The sequence below is a fragment of the Nycticebus coucang genome, chromosome 12, assembly GCF_027406575.1.
Source record: "Nycticebus coucang isolate mNycCou1 chromosome 12, mNycCou1.pri, whole genome shotgun sequence".
In the NCBI taxonomy this organism is placed as follows: domain Eukaryota; kingdom Metazoa; phylum Chordata; class Mammalia; order Primates; family Lorisidae; genus Nycticebus; species Nycticebus coucang.
Window position 1 is genome coordinate 71,422,949 of NC_069791.1, and position 22,429 is coordinate 71,445,377.

At 51.7% G+C, this 22,429-nt stretch overlaps 2 protein-coding genes across 2 annotated transcripts; one reads left to right on the forward strand and one right to left on the reverse strand.

The window, feature by feature from the left end:
- Positions 1–5,392: 5,392 nt before the first annotated feature.
- PLOD3 (procollagen-lysine,2-oxoglutarate 5-dioxygenase 3) lies at positions 5,393–12,674 on the reverse strand. The gene is made up of 19 exons (XM_053554653.1): positions 12,255–12,674; positions 11,623–11,714; positions 11,315–11,451; positions 11,039–11,202; positions 10,786–10,898; positions 10,560–10,623; positions 9,953–10,050; positions 9,644–9,745; positions 9,390–9,515; positions 9,125–9,246; positions 8,780–8,884; positions 8,567–8,692; positions 8,164–8,305; positions 7,936–8,049; positions 7,719–7,787; positions 7,183–7,287; positions 6,551–6,697; positions 6,132–6,257; positions 5,393–5,841 (listed from the first exon to the last, which is right to left on the reverse strand). The coding sequence occupies exons 1-19, from the start codon at positions 12,373–12,375 to the stop codon at positions 5,686–5,688; spliced, it is 2,229 nt and encodes a 742-aa protein (XP_053410628.1). The 5' UTR covers positions 12,376–12,674; the 3' UTR covers positions 5,393–5,685.
- Positions 12,675–13,188: 514 nt separating this feature from the next.
- ZNHIT1 (zinc finger HIT-type containing 1) lies at positions 13,189–21,959 on the forward strand. Its single transcript, XM_053554654.1, has 5 exons — positions 13,189–13,359; positions 20,686–20,856; positions 21,246–21,325; positions 21,451–21,620; positions 21,713–21,959. Exons 1-5 carry the CDS (start codon positions 13,338–13,340, stop codon positions 21,732–21,734), a joined length of 465 nt encoding a protein of 154 aa, XP_053410629.1. The 5' UTR covers positions 13,189–13,337; the 3' UTR covers positions 21,735–21,959.
- The last annotated feature ends 470 nt before the right edge of the window (positions 21,960–22,429 follow it).

The window sequence follows — 22,429 nt, forward strand, 5'->3', positions numbered from 1 at the left end:
GATGGCTGCAACCAAAAAATAGCCCGGCATTGTGGCAGGCGCTGTAGTCCCAGCTACTTGGGAGGCAGAGGAAGGACACTCGCCTGAGCCCAGGAGTTGGAGGTTGCTGTGAGCTGTGATGTTACGGCACTCTACCCAGGGTGACAGCTTGAGGCTCTGTCTCAAAAAAAAAAAAAAAAAAAAAATAGGCTCAGCACCTGTAGCTCAGCGGCTAGGGCGCCAGCCACATACACTGGTGCTGGCGGGACCAGGGCCTGCCAAACAACAATGACAACCACAACAATAACAAAAAAAAGCTGGGTGTTGTGGGGGGCACCTGTAGTCCCAGCTACCTGGGAGGCTGAGGCAAGAGAATCACTTAAGTCCAAGAGTTTGAGGTTGTTGTGAGCTGTGATGCCATGGCACTCTACAAAGGGCAACATATTGAGACTCTGTCTCAAAAAATAAAAGAAAAAAATATATATATAAAGCTGATTTTGTGTTGTGGTGCTGGCTGCAGTCATAAGCTGTGTCAGACCTCCCGACTCCATCTTTCATCTCCTATGTCCTCTCTTGTGTTTTATTTTCCTCAGTCCCCACCAATTCCACTCTGGTTTGTTCCCCTTCTCCTGGCAGGCTCACTAAAGGTGGTGCCCCAAACAGGGACCAGAGTATAGGACAATAGGTGCACACAGGTGAGGGACTCCCCCTGAAAACAAAGAAGTGAAACTGTACAGTTGGTAATTAAATTTCTTTCGGGGTAATCATCCTGGAGAGTAATAAATTATGGGACAGTCAGGCTCAAAGGAGTGAGAACTGTTTACTCAAATGCTTAAATCTATGTTAAAAACCAGAGGCTGTAGGGTGGCACCTGTGGCTCAGTGAGTAGAGAACCAGCCCCATATACAAAGGGGTTCAAACCTGGCCCCAGCCAAACTGCAACAAAAAAAATAGCTGGGAAAAAAAAATGGGCAGTGCCTGTGGCTCAAAGGAGTAAGGCGCCGGAAAAAAAATAGCCAGGCATTGTGGTGGGTGCCTATAGTCCCAGCTACTTGGGAGACTGAGGCAAGAGAATTGCCTAAGCCCAAGAGCTGGAGGTTGCTCTGAGCTGGGACAAAGTAAGGCTCTGTCTCTAAAAAGAAAAAAAAAAAAAAAAACACCAGGGGCTGTCATATTCATATTAATCAATTAAAGCCCGCTCTCCAATATGTACACGGTTTATCCCCTTCTGCTCCAGCAGAAGAACCCCTTCCCCCTGAATTCAAACAAGGGTTACAGGATGAGGAACTTAGTATGAAAAGGAATGTTCCGCTTCTATCTCAGATGAAGATACAGACCTTCCTGGGCTATGGCTGGACTTCAGATTTCTAATTTACCTAAACCTGCTTTGTCTTGCCCCTAATCACGCCCTCCACCCCCAAAGCTCAAAGAATTTGCCTCTGTGACAGCTTTAGCTCCTGAGTAGGAGGCCTATTGTTCTAGTAGCAAATCAAAAAACTGTTCTTCATGCCTATAATCACTTCCAAAAAAAAATTTCTTAACATAGATCAACAATTGCCCCTGGAAAATAACTCATTTCCTATTTAAGATACAAATTAACTTACTCCACCATTCACTCTCAAAAGATTCAATTCTCCAAGTCAATTAATTTTAAATAGTTTAAAAGGTGACCATGAGGGGATCCCTAGACTGGTCTGGTAAGTGCTATATAAGTGCTGCCAGGGAAGCCTCATGGTCACCTGGATGGGTGGGGCTGGGAGGTGTAGTGCTCCAACACTCCTAGCAGCAAGCTACCAGGAGATTTCACCTGGGAGTCTTGGGGTTCAGCTCTCATACACCCATTGTCCCCAGTCACTGTGCTCCACATGCTTCATTTTGGTTGTGCGCTGAAAACTTTAATTCTTATTAGTTCTAATTTTGTTCTGGAGAAATTCAGTGCTTCTATATCTGGTGTATATTATGAAAGCTCAGGCCTCAATACAAAATAACAGACTGTTGAGGCATATTCTGTCTGATTGGTCTCATTATGAGTACCCACCTATAACTAAAAGACAATGACAATTTTGTTGTAACATGGCCATGCCAATATATCTATCATCTTGACTCCAGAGAAAAACGGCCTTTGAATGGATCCTTGAAGAATTATAATGATATTATATTGTTTAAAATAACAAGTCTGTAGCCAGACATTGTGGCGGGCATCTGTAGTCCCAGCTACTTGGGAGGCAGAGGCAGGAGAATCGCTTGAGCCCAGGAGTTGGAGGTTTTTGTGAGCTGTGATGCCACAGCACTCTACCCAGGGTGACAGCTTGAGGCTCTGTCACAAAAAAAAAAAGCTGGCAGACATAAAGTCTGTATGTCTGGGCAGCACCTGTGGCTCAGTGAGTAGGGCGCCGGCCCCATATGCCGAGGGTGGCGGGTTCAAACCCAGCCCCAGCCAAACTGCAACAAAAAAATGGCTGGGTGCTGTGGCGGGCGCCTGTAGTCCCGGCTACTCGGGAGGCTGAGGCAAGAGAATCGCTTAAGCCCAGGAGTTGGAGGTTGCTGTGAGCTGTGTGAGGCCACGGCACTCTACTGAGGGCCATAAAAGTGAGACTCTGTCTCTACAAAAAAAAAAAAAAGAAAGAAAGAACGAAGGAAAAAATATGAGCATGATGTCACTAGTTTCTGTTCATTAGGTTCTTTTTTTTTTGGCCAGGACTGGGTTTGAACCTGCCACCTCCGGCATATGGGGCCGGCGCCCTACTCCTTAAGCCACAGGTACCACCCTTATGTTCTTGATTTTAAGCCTCTGAATTATGACATCTAGAGAGATGGCTGTGGTGAGGCCTAAGGGCATGTTTCCCATACTTAGGCCAGCAGCTGCAGGGCACAGTCTAACCCACATGGTCCCTTCTTCTTCCCTGTTCCTACTTTGCCCCCGGCTATTCTGAGAGAAACCGGATGTTCCCCAGTTTTCAGTTTTCTGTCTCAGACACAGGTCCAGTCCTTGGTGGCCATCTTTGATGCCACATGGCTATGTGAGACTTAGGGGGAGGAGACCCAAGTCTGAGGTCTCTTGCATGGTTCCTTTGCTAGGGGTAAATATTGGCCCTAAGAGAAATTTTGGCCAGGACTTGTTAGGTGGAAAAACATCTTTACAAGATGAATGTTTTTCTTTTTTTTTTTTCTTTTGAGACAGAGCCTCAGGCTGTTGCCCTGGGAAGAGTGCTGTGGCTTCACAGCTCACAGCAACCTCCAACTCCTGGGCTCAAGCAATTCTCCTGCCTCAGCCTCCCAAGTAGCTGGGACTACAGGCACCTGCCACAATGCCTGCCCGGGTATTTTTTGGTTGCAGCTGTCATTGTTGTTTGGTGGGCAGGGGCTGGATTTAAACCTGCCAGCTCAGGTGTATGTGGCTGGCGCCTTAGCCACTTGAGCCACAGGCGCCAAGGTGGGTTCCAAATATTCTAACAACAGAATCAGGAGTTATCCAGTTATCTCTGGCGCCTTGCAGCAGCCCAGTCTATGCTACTTCCCCATAAACAACCCTGCCAAGATACTATAAAATAAAGCTGATTCTGTGTTTTGGTGCTGGCTGTAGTCATCAGTTGCGTCAGACATCCTGATCCCATCTTTCGTTTCTTGTGTTTTATTTTCCTCAACGCCCACCGCTTCCACTCTGGTTCAGTGCCCTTCTCTGTGCAGGCTGGAGAAAGATAGGTGGCCACCAGCCCTGAGTGTTTCCCTATCTTGATGGAGCCAGACCAGGTAGAGGACCACCAGGGTCCAGGCCTGGCTTATGAATCCAACAAGCAAGGCTGACAGGTACACATGGGCTGGAAGGTGAAGGGTGGGGCTGAGAACCTGTGTGTTTAAGCCCCAGCCTCCCCTCTGCCCCCCCTCAAATCCCCTCACTTTTGGGCCCTTCCATCTCACCCGCTCCTCAGATTCTTTCAAGGACCCAAGATCCCTACACCTCCTCCCTTGGGATCATGAGGAGGCAGAGTGCCAGGTGCTGAGGCCCACCCAGATCCTCAGTCTTTGGGGGCTCATCAAACACCAAAAGAAGACACATTGCAAGACAGCAAATATTTGGAGACACAGCAGAGGCTGGTGGAGGCTGCCAAACTGTGTGTGGGAGTCACGCAGAGCCCACCCCATCTCATAAGCCCACCCCACTGGCCCAAACCCTTGGGCCTGGTCCCCCCCGCTTTCTACCTCTTTTGCCATCTTGTGAACTGGAGCCACATGAGCTGGGGAAGGATGGGTTAATCATGACCTGAGCTCACAGGGCTATGACCCATAGACTCAAACCTGGAGCAGGGTCAGGAGCTTGGGGGAAAGTGTTTGAACTTTGTGAAGGTCAGGCCTGTGTGAGGCTAGACAAATAGAGGTTTGGGATTGCAAGAGATGGCCCATGAAGGACAGGGTCCCCACACAAGCAAGAACAGCTTGAAACCCCTCAGTCACTGAGGCCTCGCCTCTGAGGTTCAGGGCCTGCAGGAGCAACTTAGGCTGCTATGGGAGGACGCTTTGGCAAGAGGTATTTTCTCCTGTCCCTGCTCAGCAACTGTCATCCACAGTGCATGTGGCCAGGGTGGTGGGAGAAAAAGATGCTCCAGCCACACAGAAAGGCAGCCCATCTGGTAACCAGCTCCCTGGACACATACCCCAGAAAGAAGGCTTCCTAGAGGAGGTCTGCCTGGAGGCCAGGCAGCAGGAAGGCAGAAGGGGATTCTAGTAGTGGGTGGAGAGATGCTGAGGTGAAAAACACAAGCTAGGTAAACACACTTGTTTGATTTTTTAAAAGTGTTTTGAAAGGGCACAGTTGAGATAAATACAGAGTTCAGTGCAAGGCTGGGGGACACTAAGCCAAAGCATATGACTTGCTGCCTCCAGGGCACCTCGAGGTCTTGGGCAAGTGCTTGCTGGTTCCCCAGAGGCTAGAAGCCAGACCTGCTTCCAAGAGGCGTGTCTCTTTCTTCTCATTCCCCTCCTCTGGGAAGCTTCCTGGGGACACCCCCGACCCCGGATCCCTTCTTGAGCTTGCTTCACTGGCAGATCTATTCCTAGATAGCCCCTCCTCATTAGAAAACATCCTTCTGTGGGACTTCCTTCCTCTAGCCTGTCCCAGACCCCAGCCCAGGGCTATGCCGCCCTTCACTATCAAAGGATGAGAGGACCTGTGAGAAGCCTTCTGGCTGGGGATGGGGTGAGCTTTCATCTGAGCCCTGCCTGGGAAGGTCTGGGCCTTCTCATGACCATCTTCCCAGCTCAGGAAATAAAGGGGAAGGAAGCTTCCAGGTTCCCACACATGTCTAACACCCTGCTTCTTCCTTTTCTTATTCTCTTCCCCTTTCAGGATCTCTTCCTTACTCTGGGTGACAGGACGGGCGATGGGTCAGAGGTAGAAGAAAGATGCCAAGTGGACTCAAGAGTTAAAAATCCTCCTTTATTGGGAGGGGAAACTGAGGAACCTTAATAATTTATCACACAGGGAACTGCCCAGAAGCCCTGTCCCCCTGAACTCATGGGGGCTGAGGGAAGGGGTGGGGGCTCCAAGAGCTTCCTGAGAGTGCTGGGTACTAAGGTGACAGATTCAGTCCCAGGCAAAGAGAACATAATACTCAGGAAGTGAGATGGGCAGACCCCCTCTCCAAGGACTGGGGCCAGCCCCCCCACAAGAAGGCACAATGGCAGAGAAGATTTGGCAGTGGTTGAGTGTCAGGGGTCAACAAAGGACACCATGATGTAGCGAGTACCACGGGTTGTGGGCAGCCCCTCATGGTAGTGGGTGAGGCGGCCAGGGTGCAGGAGCCCCCAGCCCTTCCTTGGGGAAGAGACTATGCAGTCATAGCGCAGGAAGCGGCAACCACCTCCCTGGGAAAAGGAAGGGACAAATGGAGTGAGTAGACATGGGGCTGGAGAGTGAGCAGCTAGGAGGGGTGGGGTAATCAGGCCTGGAGAGATAGAGAAGGGCAGGTAGGGCCAGGGTATCTGCAGATAAGGGAAACCCAGAGAAGGGATTCAGGAGATGACACTCGCCAAATAACTGGGAAATGGGAAAAGACCTGGGTACAGGCAAGGAGGCAGCTGAGGGGTGCATTCAGGGGGTCTAAGGGGGATGTCAGGTCCTGAGGATAAGCATGTGCATGGAGAGGCTGACCCACCTCATAGTCCAGGCCCTTGTGGTTGAGGGCAACATTGAGTGTGAAGGTAGAGGAGTCATGGTGAGGCCGCAGAGCGGGCTGCTCATCTGGCCGGTAGCGGACCACAAAGTTCATCACAGCCCGTGTCTGGGGACCATGAGAAAAGAGGCTTCAGAGATGGCCATGAGGTCCAGGGGGTCTTCTGGGGAGATGGCAGCCCCTGTCTAGGGAACAGGCCCTTGCATGGAAGGAACTGGCTAACTGGGTCTCAGCCTACCTGCTTCCCTCCCTGGGCTGCCCTCTGCAGTGTCTCATGTCTGGGGTCCAAAAGCCATGGAGATCCAATGGAGCCCCAAACACCTTAAGGACTGAAAGAGCTCCATGTGGAGACCCCAGCCCAGGACTGGGTGGGGCAGGCAGAGGAGGCAATGGTGGCCCACCTTGGTATGGTAGCCTGGGAACAGGTGCTCGGTCATGGGCCCCACGTACGTCCGCAGCAGCTGCAGCCACTGGTCCTCATAGCCCACTTGCTTCATGTGGATGTCCACAGTGGGAACATTCTCATAGCCTCCAGCCAGCCTGGAATCCTGTGACCAGTGACAGAATCCTGAGCCATCCCACACCCTCCGGGTATGGCCCCCCACAGGCAATGCCAGACTCCCTCCTTCTCTCATCCCAATGCCTTAACACTGGTGCTCCCTCCACCTGGACAGTCTTCTCTTATGACTTCTCAGTTTGACTCACTGCTATTGGCCCTTTGAGTCTCGGCTAAGAGATGTCATCTGGCCTGTGAAGCCCCCAGTCCTCCCAAGTCTGGACAAAGGACCCCTGTGGCTGGGCAGCCACTGCTATTTATAGCAGGGCACAGCCTATCTGGCACAAGTCATCAGTACACTGCACTGTCTAGGGCAGTGGCCCAGTTTTTCAAGTACTTCTTGAATGAATGGCTGCAGTCATACCACCAGGGGCAGCCCCCCTTTGGGGACCCCTCTCTGCTCCCACTCTCCTCTTATGCTCCTAGGTCATCCCCATCCTCCCCCGGGGCCTGCTCCCTCCCCACCTGGTTCCTCACCTCATGCCGGCCCCCTGACCACTGGCCATAGTGCTCCATTTCCTCTACCAGCTCATCACACATTTGGTCCGACAGCAGTGGAAACCAGTACACGTCTGGGCATGGCTGAAGACAGAAGCAGGAGAAGAAAAGGGCTAGGGTGACACCACCAAATAGGGGAAGGGGACAGGAGCACACAGAGGCAGGACAGAGCAGGAATGAGGAGGGAAGGTGCAATGAGAGCAGCGGGGGATGGGTCAGGCCCAGGGTGGCATGGCACAGGGGCAGGAGGGTCCCAGAGCCCTGGGTGCTGGGACAATCATTTGCAAACTTCTTTTACATCAATACATCTCTCATTAAAGATGTGATTTTACTCATAACACCAAGAGGAGACCCTCTGATTAATGCTGGGGTGGGGGCTGGAGCCCTATCTGTTCAGTCTCTACCTTCATCTCCTAAGTTAGGGAGCTCACTGTGCAAAGTACTCATCCAGGCAGTGGGGGCAGGGAAGGCAGAGGCCCTTACCACAGAGCAGGCAGGGGCCTGAGTGGGCTCACCTGCTCCACAATCTCCTTCCCTTCCAGGGCCCGGCTGTAGTTCTCATGGATATACTGCTCCTTCCAGTCCTGTGGGGGCCAAAGCATGTCAGACATGTGCCCCCTTCCCTCAGCCCTGGAGCACCCCCTCCCCAGGCAGTATAAGGTCCTTACACTTGGCATCTTCCTTAATGGAGCACGGGTAATGCGCATGCTTTGAGTGAGGGGCCCCACTTACAAGGGGGTTATCGAAGATCTGCCAGAGGTCTGGGTGCAGGTGATCTGTGTCGTACCGGGAAGTGGCCAGGAGCCGGCCGAATTCATGCTGGTTGCTGAGGTGGAGGAAGATGCCCTGGAGGGGGAAGGTGGGAGGGGGGGTGATGCAGGAGATGCCAGGGGGCTGCCCCCAGCTGCCTCTCAGCACCCGGCCCCCAGGCACTGCACCCCAGAACTGACAGTTACTCACCTTGTCCCTCAGGCTCTTACAGAAGGCCATGTCTGGGTCAGTGTCGCTACCTGAGAACACCTCCTTCTGGGGCAGCTCCTTCCGCAGGGTCTCCCCACGGATCACATATGCTTGGGATATGTAGGGCACATTCCACACACCCCTGGAGGCACCAACACCAGGTTGGTGAGATGGGTGGCCCCCCTAAATTCTGCCCTGTTCATCCAGACAGTTCATCCCTCGGGGCATCCCAGTCCCTGAGCCTCAAGGCCCCCCTCCCATCCCATAAGGCATGGCTGGTCACAACCACACCAAGTCATGGTGCATCCAACTGGTGACCAACATGTGCCCCTGAGAGTAAGGGGCTGGGGTCTGAGCAGGCCCCAGGTTGGTGGCAGGGGGCGGCTGGCTAGGCAGGACTCACACTCGCTTTCGCTGCACCAGCTCCACATAGTCCTCGGAGCGTGCATAGTATTCATCTGCGCTCAGCGCACCCCAGAAGTTGGACCACAGCTTGCCATGGCGTGACAACATGGGAGCTATCACCTTCCTGTGGACAGGTGGGCATGAGGGCTGGGCAGAGGGGAGTAGCATTCCTTCAGTTATTGGGGTGTTCTGGTTGAGGGGGACAAGTGACCTGTTCTCCTCAATGAGAATGCGCAGGGTCTGCCGGTTAGTGAGGATAGCGTCAGCATCCAGGCTGAAGTAGAACTCACACTCGGGGTCTTGCCGACAACTGTCCCTAGAGGGGACAGACCCGCAGACAAAAGAGCTGACATGGGCAGCAGGCAGGTGGAGGGGCTGTAGAATGGGAAACGCCCCCACCCCCATGTCCTCTGCTGGTGGACGGCAAGGGAGGGGACAGTTGAGTGGGACTGCAAAGGTTCGAGTACAGAAGCCCAGGACAAGCTGGCTGGGTGACAGATGAAGCAAGGGCCATGCAGTAGTTGGCAAACTCCCTCCTTGCCCAGTGCTTGCTCACATGGCCATATCTCTGGCCTCGCCTGGACTCAGGGCCTCCTCTGGCCCCACCAGCTTCACAGCTGAGAAGTGATCCTGGAGCTGTGGCCAAGTGTCTGCAATGTGGGGCTCATGGAACACCTCCTGGAGATGGGGTGGGGAGGAGGATTGGACAAGAAAGATGGCATCTGAGGAGGAGGCCAAAGGTGGAAAAAAGGAGTTTGGGGTGGGGATAGGGGAAGGGTCCCCCAGAAGGGTCAACAGGGAGGTGCTGCCAGGTGTCTCACATTGTTATGTAGGAAAAGGGTAACCCTGTCAGGTGGATAGTCCAGAAGCAGCAGCCGCTGCAGGAAGCGGGGCAAGAACGGTGTAGGTTGTTCCACGAACACAGCCAAAAGCACCCGGGGGGGAGGCTGGAAGACAACAGGATATGGCTTAGAGGAGGGCCTGGGCCTGCCCTGTGCCTCCCACCCCTGCCCAGTGTGCTCTGCCTATATCCCACCTCCAGTGCCCTCATGCCCCACACTAGCACACCCCTCACCTGCCCCCCCGGGAGTGTCCTCCGCTCACGGCTGCAGAACCCACAGCCTCCCTCAGGACTCCAGCCATTGGGGACATAGTTTCCCAGGTAATTCAGCTGGAGCTGTCAGGGAGAGATGTGCATGGCTGAGTTAGAAAAGTCTGGGGTAGAGGTGAGGGGTCAGAGGACAGGTGGGGGGACAGGGCAGCAGGGGGAGGGGGAGCCTCTCCCATTTCCTCTGCTGTGGGGGCTGAGGAGGGCTGACTTCTCAGAAGGGTTACAGGTATCTAATGGTTGGGGCAGGGCAAAGGAAGGGGCCACTGGGGGCACCTTAGTGGGACCGTTTCCATGGACCACAATGGGGAGTGTATCGTAGGCCACGTTCCGGATTCGCACATGATTCCGATCAAACTTTAAAACTATTTCATCTGGGGAAGAAAGGCCAGGCTTTAGACTCCCTTTCTCTGGGAGCTGTCAAGCAACAAGTTCTAAATATGGGTCTCAATTTCTCTAAGGGATAAAGGAACGCCTGTGTTATCCTAGACTTGGGTTCCATAATAGCAGAAGCCCTGCTTCACCTACTACAGGGTGAAGCTGTGACCTACTACCTGTGACGTGGGGCAAGTCGCTATCCCCTCAGGGAGTCAGTTTCCTCCTCTGTACCAGGTGGACAACAGGGACTGTTGCTGTGTTAAACTCAGTCACAGAAGGAAAGCCCCTAGCCTGGTGCCCTTGCCAGCATGTGCTCAGCTGGTGCTGAATATGCTTTGGCTGGTATGGTTGTTGGTATTATTAGGACAGCGCAACTCACGTACACAGCTGTTGGGTGTTTGATGACATTAACATAAAGGTGACCTATAGCCAGCCCAGTCCCCCCAAGGGCCCTTCCCGGTTCCCGACCCTGTTGTCTTCTACCTCTCATGGCCTTCTTCCTCACCTAAAGCCCCATTGAGGTTCTGAAAAATCCGGGATTTATGATCCAGATTAAGGCTGAGTTTCTCCTGCATTGGGTGGGATGAGATGGACAGTTCATTGAAGGGAGGTGGGAGGATATCCTCTCTCACTCTTTTCTGTTTACATCTTTACCCCTCCTCTCCCATCCAGCCTGAGGCTCCCACTCCCACAGAGCTCCAGGGTACTGCCACTCCTCTGCTCTTCCCCACCCTCAGTCCTGGGTCCAGGTAGAGTCGCGTGTAGAACAGTTGGTCGTCATCGTCATCCTTGTACTTCCATTGGCGGACAATGTGGTGGATGGTGGGGGCAAAGCCAATGAATCCTGGTAGGAAGGAGAGGTGTTGACTCCAAGACTCCCGGGGTCCTGCAGCCCTGTCTCATGCCCTCTTCAGATCTCAGGTATGTGGAACACTCCATGCCCCACCATTCCAGGCCTCTCTACCTGGGTACTCTGCCACTCACCACCAGAGTTGAGGAAGCGCTTCCCAGTGCCCACCTCAGGGTACTGTTCCGCTAGCCCCCACTGGGGCCAGCAGAAGCCCTCTGCAGAGAAGAGCAGGCGGCTGCCACTCTGGACAAACTTCTTCAGCAGCTCTGAGGGGCTGCCAGCCAGAATCACATCGTAGCTGGGCACAGAAGGAGAGAATGAGCAAGAGGCCACTAGGAACCTCAGTATCATTATCCTCCTTACCCTTCCTCATGTCCCCTCTCCTTTCTCCCCAGTCCCAGCCCCTTTACCTGTCCACAAACATGACGACCATATCCTCCTGGTCTGCATATTTCTCCATTTCTCTCTTTAGCCACCTGACTTTCTGTCCTCCACCAACAGTTCGGGCCACATCACCCCCTCGCCACTCCTCTCCCAGGCCCAGGGTCTGTGGGAAAAACCCTCTGTGACTAGGAAGAGCTCAGCGAGCTAATATTGGAATGATGGTGGGGAGACTGGCTCCTAACTAGGCTAACGGGGGTGGGGGACCCAGCCATCAACCCACCCCACCTGCTGGGACCACATTCCCAGGGTCCCTGAGGGCTTTCCCCCTCCTCACCCGCACACTGTAGTTGAAGAACTCAGCCGACTGCAGGAAACGCCGGTATCCTTCCGTCTCAGCTGTGGCCACAGTGATCACCAGCAGCTTCTCTGTCACCAGCAGGGAATTGGCGCTTGGGACCCACCCCACCCTCAACTTCGCGCTCAAAGTGGCTCACTCTCCGTAGGCCCCCTCCACCTCCCTCTGACTCTACTGCCCTGGCTTTTCTATTCTTTCTTTCTCTCTCTCTTTTTTTTTTGAGACAGAGTCTCAAGCTGTCACCCTGGGTAGAGTGCGGTGGCATCACAGCTCACGGCAACCTCAAACTCTTGGGCTTAAGCGATTCTCTTAACTCATTCTCTTCTTTCTTATTCCCTCTTAAACGTTTCCACACCCAGGGTCACTTGAACTCCAGTGAGAGCGAAGTGGGAAGTGACACGCGGGAATCCGGGGTCAGTTCTCATGGGGAGGCTGGAAGTCCCAGTTCAGGTGGGGAGTAGGAGAGAGGCCGCGAGATTCAGTCCCAAGGAGCACGGGGGCCAAGACAGAGGCTGGACACCCCTTGGAGCCCCCGACCACCTCCCGAGCCAAGTTGACAGACACGTCAGTCCGGCACCCACTCAGCCCGTCCGCCCCTCCCGGGTTTTCACCTGGGTTGACCGGGTTGCTCCTTCGGGGCCGGTCGGAGGCTGAGGCGGCAGGAGACGGCGACGGTAGAAGCAGTAGCAGCAGCAGCAGCAGGAGGCGGGGACCCGGGCCCGACTGGGCCATGGCGGGTAGCGGGCCGGAACCGCACACAGGTTCGCAAGGGGCTCGGCTGTGGGCCTACAGCCCAACTCCGGACAGGGGCTCTGGGGAAGGGGAACCCCGGCTGCTGTGCGGCCCGCTGCAAGGAGGAACAGGGCCGAAGCTCCGCCCTGGAAAAAAGGCGTATCCGGAGGCTACAGAAAACTCAGATGCTGGCGCTACGGACAAGGAGAGGATTGTCCCGGGCGCCCGGCTTGGGGCGGAGGAGGGCGCGGGCTCAGGCCGGCTCGTGGGAGACCGGGACTTAGGTCCGAGCCAGCCGGGCCGTCTGCCCACCTGACACATGTGGAAACTGAAACACGCAGAAGGGAAGTGACCCGCTTGAGGAGGATCTGGAGGCACGCGGAGGCGGGTCCTTGCCACAGCCCGGCCGGGCACAGCCGGGAGGAAGACGGAGAGAGCGAGGAGCCGGGGGCGTGCAGAGCAGGGGCGTCAAAAGGCCACAGACGCTGCGGCCTGGGGAGCTGGGGGTTGAGTTTTCTGTACAGGGTCACCAGGGACCTCTCGTATTGCCCACTGAATCCTGCCACTTTCTTTAACTGTCCGGCCCACCAGTTCTACTGCCCCAGGAGAAGTTCCAGGAGCTGCCTTTGTGATGATGTCATCTACGGAAGGATCAAAGGAAAATAACGTTTTTCGCTAGACCTTCGGCACCACTTCTTTAAAGTGATTCGTTTCTCCACGCTCACAAAATTTACACAACCTCACTGAGGCCGGAAGCAGTTTTGCCCCTATAAAACATGGCGGAAAGCGTTCTTATCTCCAAGGGAACAGCGCCCAAGGTGTCCAAGCAAGGGGTGGGCGGGAGTCGTTGTCGTTCTGCGCGTGAGCAGAAGTACATGCCACCGGAAGTCGGGGTGCCTCGTCGAAGCCTTTGGTTTTAGTACGCTTGCGCAATAGCCATTTCCGGCAGCTGTGTTGTCCAAATGGTGGAGAAGAAAACTTCGGGTATGTGAAACCCCTGTGGTTTGCTTCGGTCCTCCTCCCAGGTCTAAGCCAGGCTCAGAATCTCCTTCCTACTTATTCGTCTCAAATCCCTAACCCAACCCTAGGGTTCTGGCATTGGGGCAGCCTCCAAACGTCTGCTCCCGGGCCACGGGATGAAGAAGAGAAAGATCCCGGTTATCTGAAAACTGACTTTTTCGGCTGGGGCTGAGACTGGGGCTGGGGCGGGGTCGGGGAGGAGACAATCTCGCTGACCTGCCACTGCATTTTGGAGTGATATACCCTGTGGCATAGGGAGGCGGCACATCACCTGGGCGCAGGGAGGATTGGTACCCAGCCTAGCTTCTGGGAATGAGGGGACCGGCAAGGCTCAGGAAGGAAAAAAACAAAACCCGCATTAATTGAGTCTGAAAGTTGAGTTACAATTTCGCTTGGTGTATGTGTGCAGCAACTACTCTTCAGCAGCGGAACCGCAGGTGCAAAGGCAAAAAGGAAAAAGCAAGTCGCTTAGGAAGCCAATTCACAGTCAGAAGCTTGTGGAGAAACAAGAAAGGCCAGAGGACTGAGAAAAGATTACATTTTGAAAGGCATTATGTATACTGCCGAAGAGTTTTATGGAGGGTAACTGAAGAACCGTCAAAGGCTTCTAAGGCAAAGGAGTGACCAAAATAAATTTGTTTCACTATGGCAGTTCTGACTTTAGTGCAGAGGACAGATTGGAGGGACTAGAACTATGCTGGCCAGTAGGACTTTCTGGATGATGGAAATGATCTTAATGTGTGCTGCTCAGTAATGGGATATTAGCCACATGTAGTTGTTGAGCGCTTGAAATGTGGCTAGTGCAACTGAGGAGTTTTAAATTGGGGTGAAGAGCAGCCTCTGCCAGAAGAATAATGGTGGAATTTGGCTCACTTTGGATAAATTAGGACTACAGTTTTCAGCCTTGGTTGTATATGAGAATAGTCTGGAGAGCTTTTCATTTATATACTTAATTTTTTTGTCAAGAGACAGGATCTTGCTATTTTGCCCAAGATGGTCTGGAACTTCTGGCTTCAAGCAATCCTCCCACCTCTGCCTCTTACAGTGCTGGGATTATAGGCATGAGGAAGCACACTTTATTGAATCTTAATTAGCCTACATTTAAATAACCACATGTGGTTAGCGGTTAATTTATTGTATAGCACAAGTCTAGAGGCTGGAAGGCCAGTTTAGAAGTTATTAAGTAGTCCAGATAAAAAGAGATGAGGGTTGGAACACTGCCAGCTTGACTTTGAGTAAATCCAGTAATGTCACTCTTTTTTGAAAAATCCTTTACTGTACTTGGGAGGCTGAAGCAAGAGAATCGCTTAAGCCCAAGACTTAGAGGTTGCTGTGAGCTGTGATGCCACAGCACTCACTGAGGGCGACATAGGGAGACTCTGTCTCAAAAAAAAAAAAAAAAAAAACACCAAAAAACAAACCCCTCACTGGATCTCCATCACGCTCATCTAAATCCCTAGTTCAAATTCCTTTAGGCACTTAAGACACTCCTCTCTACCCTCACTTTATACACCAGCCATACTGAACTCACTGTTTTGAAGTTACCACAGTCTCCCATTCAGGCCTTCTCTCATGTTGGCACAAAGGACTGAAACACCCCCGCTTTCTTCCTCAACCAGGCTATTCATCAGTTAGGGCTTAACCAGGCTATTCATCAGTTAGAGCTTAGCCTAGACTTACCTTCTTCTTGGAAGTCTTGCCTGACTACCTACTCCAAGGCCAAGTTAGGTGTTTCTGTCTTGTGTTCTGTAGTAAGTACTTTGCACTTCCCTCTCCTAGTGTATACTGTGTGTACCATGCTTGTTTGTTGAGTCATTTGTGTTACTAGACAGTATGCTCTTGCCTTCCCGGAACCTAGGGCACTGCCTGGAACATGAAAGAGAGACACTGTATAATATGGTTATCAAGATTATATGTTTTGATGCTGGTCAGTTCTGGATTTGAGCTGTGCCACTTATGAGCAGTGTGAACTTTGGATTATTTCTTAACTGGGCATAAAGATACCTATCTCATAGGATTGTTGTGAGGGTTAAATGGTTGAATTTATGTAGAGCACTTAGTACCTGGCTAATAGTAAGTATTTGGTATAAGTTTTTGCTGTTGATACTGTTGCTATTATTGTGGTTCATAGGCACTCAAATATTCATTGAATGAGTAAAGAAATATTTTGTGTAGAATTATCAGAACCTAATGGCGGTGCCTGTGGCTCAAGGAGTAGGGCTCCAGTCCCATATGCCGGAGGTGGAGGGTTCAAACCCAGCCCCGGCCAAAAAAAAAAAAGAACCTAATGAACAGAAACTAGTGACATCATGGCACTCTACCTAGAGCAGCGGTTCTCAACCTGTGGGTCGCGACCCACAGGAACTATATTAAAGGACCGCGGCATTAGGAAGGTTGAGAACCACTGAGCTAGAGCAACAGCTTGAGACTCTATCTCAATAAATAAATAAATATATAAAATATGGTACTGAGGAAGAAGGTTTAAAATAATTCCTAGGGCCAAGCGTGGTGGCTCATGCCTGTAATCCAGGCGTCCTCAAACTTTTTAAACAGGGGGCCAATTCACTATCCTTCAGACCGTTGGAGGGCCGGACTATAGTTTAAAAAAAAAACTATGAACAAATTCCTATGCACACTGCACATATCTTATTTTGAAGTAAAAGTACAAAACGGGAGCAAATACAATCACACTGCCTTATGTGGCCCGCGGGCTGCAGTTTGAGGATCCCTGCCTGGGAGGCTGAGCTGAGTGGATTGCCTGAGCTCTGGAGAGCCTGAGCAGGAGTAAGACTCTATTGCTAAAAATAGCTGGACGTTGTAGTGGACGCCTAAGCCCCAGCTCTCAGGTGGCTGAGCCAAGAGGATCTCTTGAGCCCAAGTGTTTGAGGTTGCTGTGAGTGCTGATGTGTCATGGGACTCTAAAATACAAAGTCTAGGTGCAGGGCTCATGCCTGCAATCCTAGCACTCTGGAGACCATGGCAGGTGGATTGCTTGAGCTCACAAGTTAGAGATCAGCCTGAGCAAAAGCAAGACCCTGTTTTCTACTAAAATTAGAAAAACTGAGGCAAGAGGATCGCTTGAGCCCAACAGTTGGAGGTTGCTGTGAGCTATGACACCGTGGCACTGTACCCAGGGTGACGGCTTGAGACTCTTTATCTCAAAAAATAAACAAATAGGTGCATCTTACAAGGGTACATGTGAAATTTACTAAATGTAGAATACAAATGTCTTAACACAATAACTAAGAAATGCGGTGAAGTCTATGTTAACCTATTTGATGAAAATATTTCAAATTGTATATAAAACCAGCACATCGTACCCTACGATTGCATTAATGTACACAGCTATGATTTAATTAAGAAAAAAGAAAATAAAGGCTTGGCACCTGTGGCTCAAGCGTCTAAGGTGCCAGCCATATACACCTGAGCTGGCGGGTTCGAATCCAGCCTGGGCCTGCCAAACAATGATGGCTGCAACCAAAAAAAAAAAAAAATATCCAGGCGTTGTGGCCGGTGCCTGTAATCCCAGCTACTTGGGAGGCTGAGGTGGGAGAATCGCTTGAGCCCAGGAGTTGGAGATTGCTATGAGCTGTAATGCCACAGCACTCTACCCAGGGTGACAGCTTGAGGCTTTGTCTCAAAAAAAAAAGAGAGACAAAATAAAATAAAGTTTAAAGAGTTTCCACTGGGAGCTTGGCGCCTGTGGCTTAAGCAGCTAAGGCGCCAGCCACATACACCTGAGATGGAGGGTTCAAATCCAGCCCAGGCCCGCCAAACAACAATCATGCTGCAACCAAAAAATAGCCAGGCATTGTGGCGGATGCCTGTAGTCCTAGCTACTTGGGAGGCTGAGGCAGGAGAATTACTTGAACCCAGGACTCAGAGGTTGCTGTGAGCTGTGATGCCACAGCATTCTACACAGGGCAATAGCTTGAGGCTCTGTCTCAAAAAAAAAAAAAAAGTTTCCACTGGGGGGAAAAATTAAAACATAAACAAACAGGGTGTCGCCTATGGCTCAGTGGATAGGGCACTGGCCCCATATACCAAGGGTAGTGTGTTCAAACCTGGCCCCATATACCAAGGGTGGCAGGTTTAAATCCAGCCCCGGCCAAACAGCAACAAAAAAATGGTGTTGTGGCAGGCCCCTGTAGTCCCAGCTACTTGGGAGGCTGATGCAAGAGAATCGTTTAAGACCAGGAGTTGGAGGTTGCTGTGAGCTGTGACACCGCGGCACTCTACTGAGGGCGACAAAGTGAGACTCTGTTTCTAAAAAAATAAATAAATAGACAAACAAACAAAATAATTCCTAAGTTTCTGGTCTGGGTGTCTCCACAGATGGTTCCATTAACTTAGAATCTGCAGGAGAAGCAGAGTCTGGATGGGGAGATTTTAAATTTTGAGCTGCAAGGCTGGGCATGGTGGCTCACACCTGTAATCCTAGCACTCTGGGAGGCCCAGGTGGGTGGATTGCCTGAGCTCAGGAATTGGAGACCAGCCTGAGCCAGAGCAAGACCCTGTCCCTAAAATGGCTGGGTGTTGTGTTGGGCACCTGTAGTCCCAGCTACTTGGAAGGCCGAGACAAGAGAATAGCTTGAGCTGGAAAGTATGAGTTTGCTGTGACCTGTGACTCTGGGGCACTCTACCCAGGATAACAAAGTGAGACTCTGTCTCAAAAAAAAAAAAAAAAATAATAATAATAAAATAAATAATAAATAAAATAAGATAAATTTTGAGCTGCAGCATGAATGAGGCCAGCACATGGTATCCTGCAGCTAGTTCACGAGCTGAAGAGAGGGTTCTAAGTTGAAAGAATCATTTTTGGAGTCATTTGCTTGTGGGTAATAGTCATAGCCCTGTGTTTGTGTTAGAAATCCCAGGAAGTAGGTGGCACCTGTGGCTCAGTGAGTAGGGCACTGGCCCCATATACCTAGGGTACCACTGAGCCACAGGCGCCACCCAAGGAGCTCTTTCAACTTAAGAAAAGCAGCATAGTTGTAGGTACCGGTTTGAACCCGCCAAACTGCAACAAAAAAATAGCCAGGCATTGTGGCGGGTGCCGGTAGTCCCAGCTGCTTGGGAGGCTGAGGCAAGAGTATTGCCTAAGCCCAAGAGGTGGAGGTTGCTGTGGGACGTGTGATGTCATGGCACTCTACCGAGGGCCATAAAGTGAGACTCTGTCTCTACAAAAAAAAAAAGAAAGAAAGAAAGAAATCCCAGGAAGTGTGTGTATACTGAGCGAGGGAAGAGGGACAGCCACTTTTTTTTTTGCAGTTTTTGGCCGGGGCTGGATTTGAACCCGCCACCTCTGGCATATGGGGCCAGTGCCCTACTCTGTTGAGCCACAGGTGCTGCCCTGGAGAGCCACTTTTGTAGAGACAGAGAGCAGCCCCACTGGAAAACATTGCCAAACCTGGAGGAAGAGGACTATAGTCTTTTTTTTTTTGAGACAGAGCCTCAAGCTGTTGCCCTGGGTAGAGTGCTGTGGCATCACAGCTCACAGCAAACTCCAACTCCTGGGCTCAAGTGATTCTCCTGCCTCTGCCTCCCAAGTAGCTGGGACTACAGGCACCCGCCACAACACCCTGCTATTTTTTGGTTGTAGCCATCATTGTTGTTTGACGGACCTGGGCTGTATTCGAACCCGCCAGCTCAGGTGTATATGGCTGGCGCCTTAGCTACCTGAGCCACAGGCACCGAGCCAAGGACTAGAGTCTTGTTGAGCAAGCAAACAAAGGAGCTCTTTCTTTCTGTTCTTTTTTTTGAGACAGTCTCACTTTGTCACCCCCCCTCCCCCAGTAGAGTGCCCTGGTGTCATAGCTCACAGCAACCTCAAACTCTCTGGCTTAAGTGTTTTTCTTCCCTCAGCCTCCCAAGTAGCTGGGATTATGGGATTACGGGTGCCTGCCACAATGCCCAGCTATTTTTAGAGATGGGGTCTTGCTCTGGTTCAGGCTGGTCTTGAACTCATGAGCTCAGACAATCCACCTGCCTTGGCCTCCCAGAGTTTGATGATATGCAGACATTGTTGAGGCAGGTGGAAGACAGGTGTGAGTCTAGGAGCCTAGGATTACAGGTATGAGCCACTGCAACTGGCCCCCGAAGGAGCTCTTTCTTTCTTTCTTTTTTCAAATTTAATTTTATTTTTTTGTTTTATTTTTTTTGTTGTTGCAGTTTGGCTGGGGCTGGTTTCAAACCTGCCACCCTTGGTATATGGGGCCAGCACCCTACTCACTGAGCCACAGGCGCCACCCAAGGAGCTCTTTTAACTTAAGAAAAGTAGCATAGTTGTAGGGTGCAGGGATGTCCAACCTTTTTTCTTTTCTGTTATACATCAGAAGAAAAGTTGTTTTGGACCCCATGTTTAACATAAAAACACTAACGTAGATGATGAGCCAAAGAAAAGGTCCGTGTATACTTTCCCAATATCTAACACTACAGATAAGCAAAACATTCCTTAAATAATCTGCATGCAGCCCATGGGCCACAGGTTGGACATCCCTGAACTGCAGAGAGAGGAGAAGCCTAGAAATGCATATTCCAGTTAGCCCTACAAGGTCACTAGAGCCCTAAGTGTGGGTAGTCCCCATTGGCTGGTCAGGTGGAGTCAGATTGATGGGGTGGAGGAGCAAATGGAAGGTGAAGACACATCAAATGTGGCCGCTCAAAGCAGAGTAGCCATGAGGTGGGAAAACACAAAGCCTCAGCAGGCTTTTCTGTTAAAGGGAAAGTGCCAGCTGAGGAGGAATTGAACATGCCAGAGGGAGGAGAGGGACTTGAGCTGGAGCTGGAGGTTTGGATTTAGTGGTGGGACTGGGGGAGGGGTGCATCTACTTGGAATCCTGTTTTCAGGTGAGCCAAAAGGTGAGAGTGTCTACGTGTAGGTGGACCCAGACTCTTTTGAGGTAGGAAATGAGATTTCTGAGTAGGATGGTCTCATGCATTAAAGTCCCAGTAGAGCCTAGAAGCCCTGACTGCAGTGGCCTCTAAAGTAGGCACAGTCATGTGATTCCTGCTGACAGCGAGATGTCTCCAGGAGGAGTCTCACTGGCTAGGTGTGGACTGGAAGGAAGGGCCAGGCCAAAGAGCTAGACAACAGCCATGAGAGACTAAAAGGGTGTCAGCCAGCTGGGAAGGAAGCAAAGGCAGAGGGCTGGCCTTCTGGGGAAAGACATGGGGGGCGGAGGGCTTGGTGACTGGGACGAGAGCAGGCATCTTCCACACACCACCAGAGCTGAGGCTGCCAGCTTCTTTCTTCTCCATTCTCACATAACTCTGCCTCCCCCCATCTAGTCCGCTCTCAGGACCCTGGGCAGCGGCGGGTACTGGACCGGGCAGCCCGGCAGCGTCGCATCAACAGGCAGCTCGAGGCCTTGGAGAATGACAACTTTCAGGATGACCCCCATGCTGGACTCCCCCAGCTTGGCAAGAGGCTGCCTCAGTTTGATGATGATGCAGACACTGGTGAGGCAGGTGGAAGACAAAGGGTGGTTGGGCCTGGCAAGACGAAGCTGAATGAAGGGGGACGAGTTTGCCTGGGTCAGGGTTATAGAAGGACCCAGGAGTCCTTTCTGCCTCTGTCATCTATTGTGAGCTGTGAGCAGTGGCCTCAGGTTCTTCCTGTGTGTGTAGACTGGAGAAGATGGAGAAGACAATATCTGATGTGAAGCCTGAGGTGTGGGGTGTGGAGATGATAGTTGGTTAGGATTGGAGAAGTCTGGTGAGGGCAGAGGCTGGTGGAGCAGGGCAGACTTAGAGCGCAGGAGAGCATGTGGGCACTGGCAGTGACCAGGCACAGAAAGGTGGAGTCTTCCTTGGCAAGTGTTAAGCAACTAATTACCCTTGACCCCTAGGAAAGAAAAAGAAGAAAACTCGAGGTGATCATTTTAAACTTCGCTTCCGAAAAAACTTTCAGGCCTTGTTGGAGGAGCAGGTGAGATGGGAGCTAGCTTGGGAGGATCTCCAGGGAAGGGTCAGGCCTGTGGAGAGCCTGGTTCTTGTTGCGTGTTTGCTGCATGGGTGAGCAGAGGAGTCATAGAGTCTGCCTCCTGTCTGCAGAACTTAAGTGTGGCCGAGGGCCCCAACTACCTGACAGCCTGCGCGGGGCCCCCATCACGGCCCCAGCGCCCCTTCTGTGCTGTCTGTGGCTTCCCCTCCCCGTATACCTGCGTCAGCTGTGGTGCCCGGTATTGTACTGTACGCTGCCTGGGAACCCACCAGGAGACCAGGTGAGCATGGGACCTCACTTGGTCCATACCCACTTCTCTCCCTGCCAGCCTCCCCCAGGCCTCTCTCCTCATCTTGGGCTTCCTCTCTGCAGATGTCTTAAGTGGACTGTGTGAGCCTGGGCATCCCCAGAGAGGCAGGGCCTCTGTGTATCACCTGGCCTCTGAAAGGCATCACTAGAAGGAGGGGGCTCTTCCTGGACCAAGAGAGGAGCCACTTCCTCACACACTTATCCAACAAAACTTAACCTACCAGGGAAGACCAGTCTTCCATCCAGGGACTACGGCGGGAGGTGGGCTGGGCACACTGAGTGCTGTTATAATAAAGATCTTGTGTCAGGAGCCTTCTGTTTTGGTTGTGGGTCCTTGGGGGTGAGGGTGGTATGTCAGTTTATCCTCCTCACTACTCTGTCTCTCTTCTCACCCTTCCCACTGTTTACCCCTCTGTGTCCCTGACCATGAGATTTTGTCACCTTCCACCCCCACATTTCTGCCCTTCTTGGCCACTACTTTATGTTTTCTTGGTTATTGACTTTGTTTTTGCTTTTTTTTTTTCTCTAGTTGCTCTGAGTATTTTCCAAGTACAGCTAGGTCCTCTCTCACCTGGGAGATGGTGAGAGAACTAGAGAGGCGGGTGCAGAATAATGTGCTGCAGAAGGAGCCAGGCCTGTCTCCACCATCAGATGCTTAACCAAATGGGAGTGATTGGGCCTTGGTCCTTAGGACCAGGCTGAAGGAACACTTGTCTTTAGGAAGACCCTATTATCAAGGGCTGTAGTATATGAAGTTATTAGCAACACAGAAAACCTAGA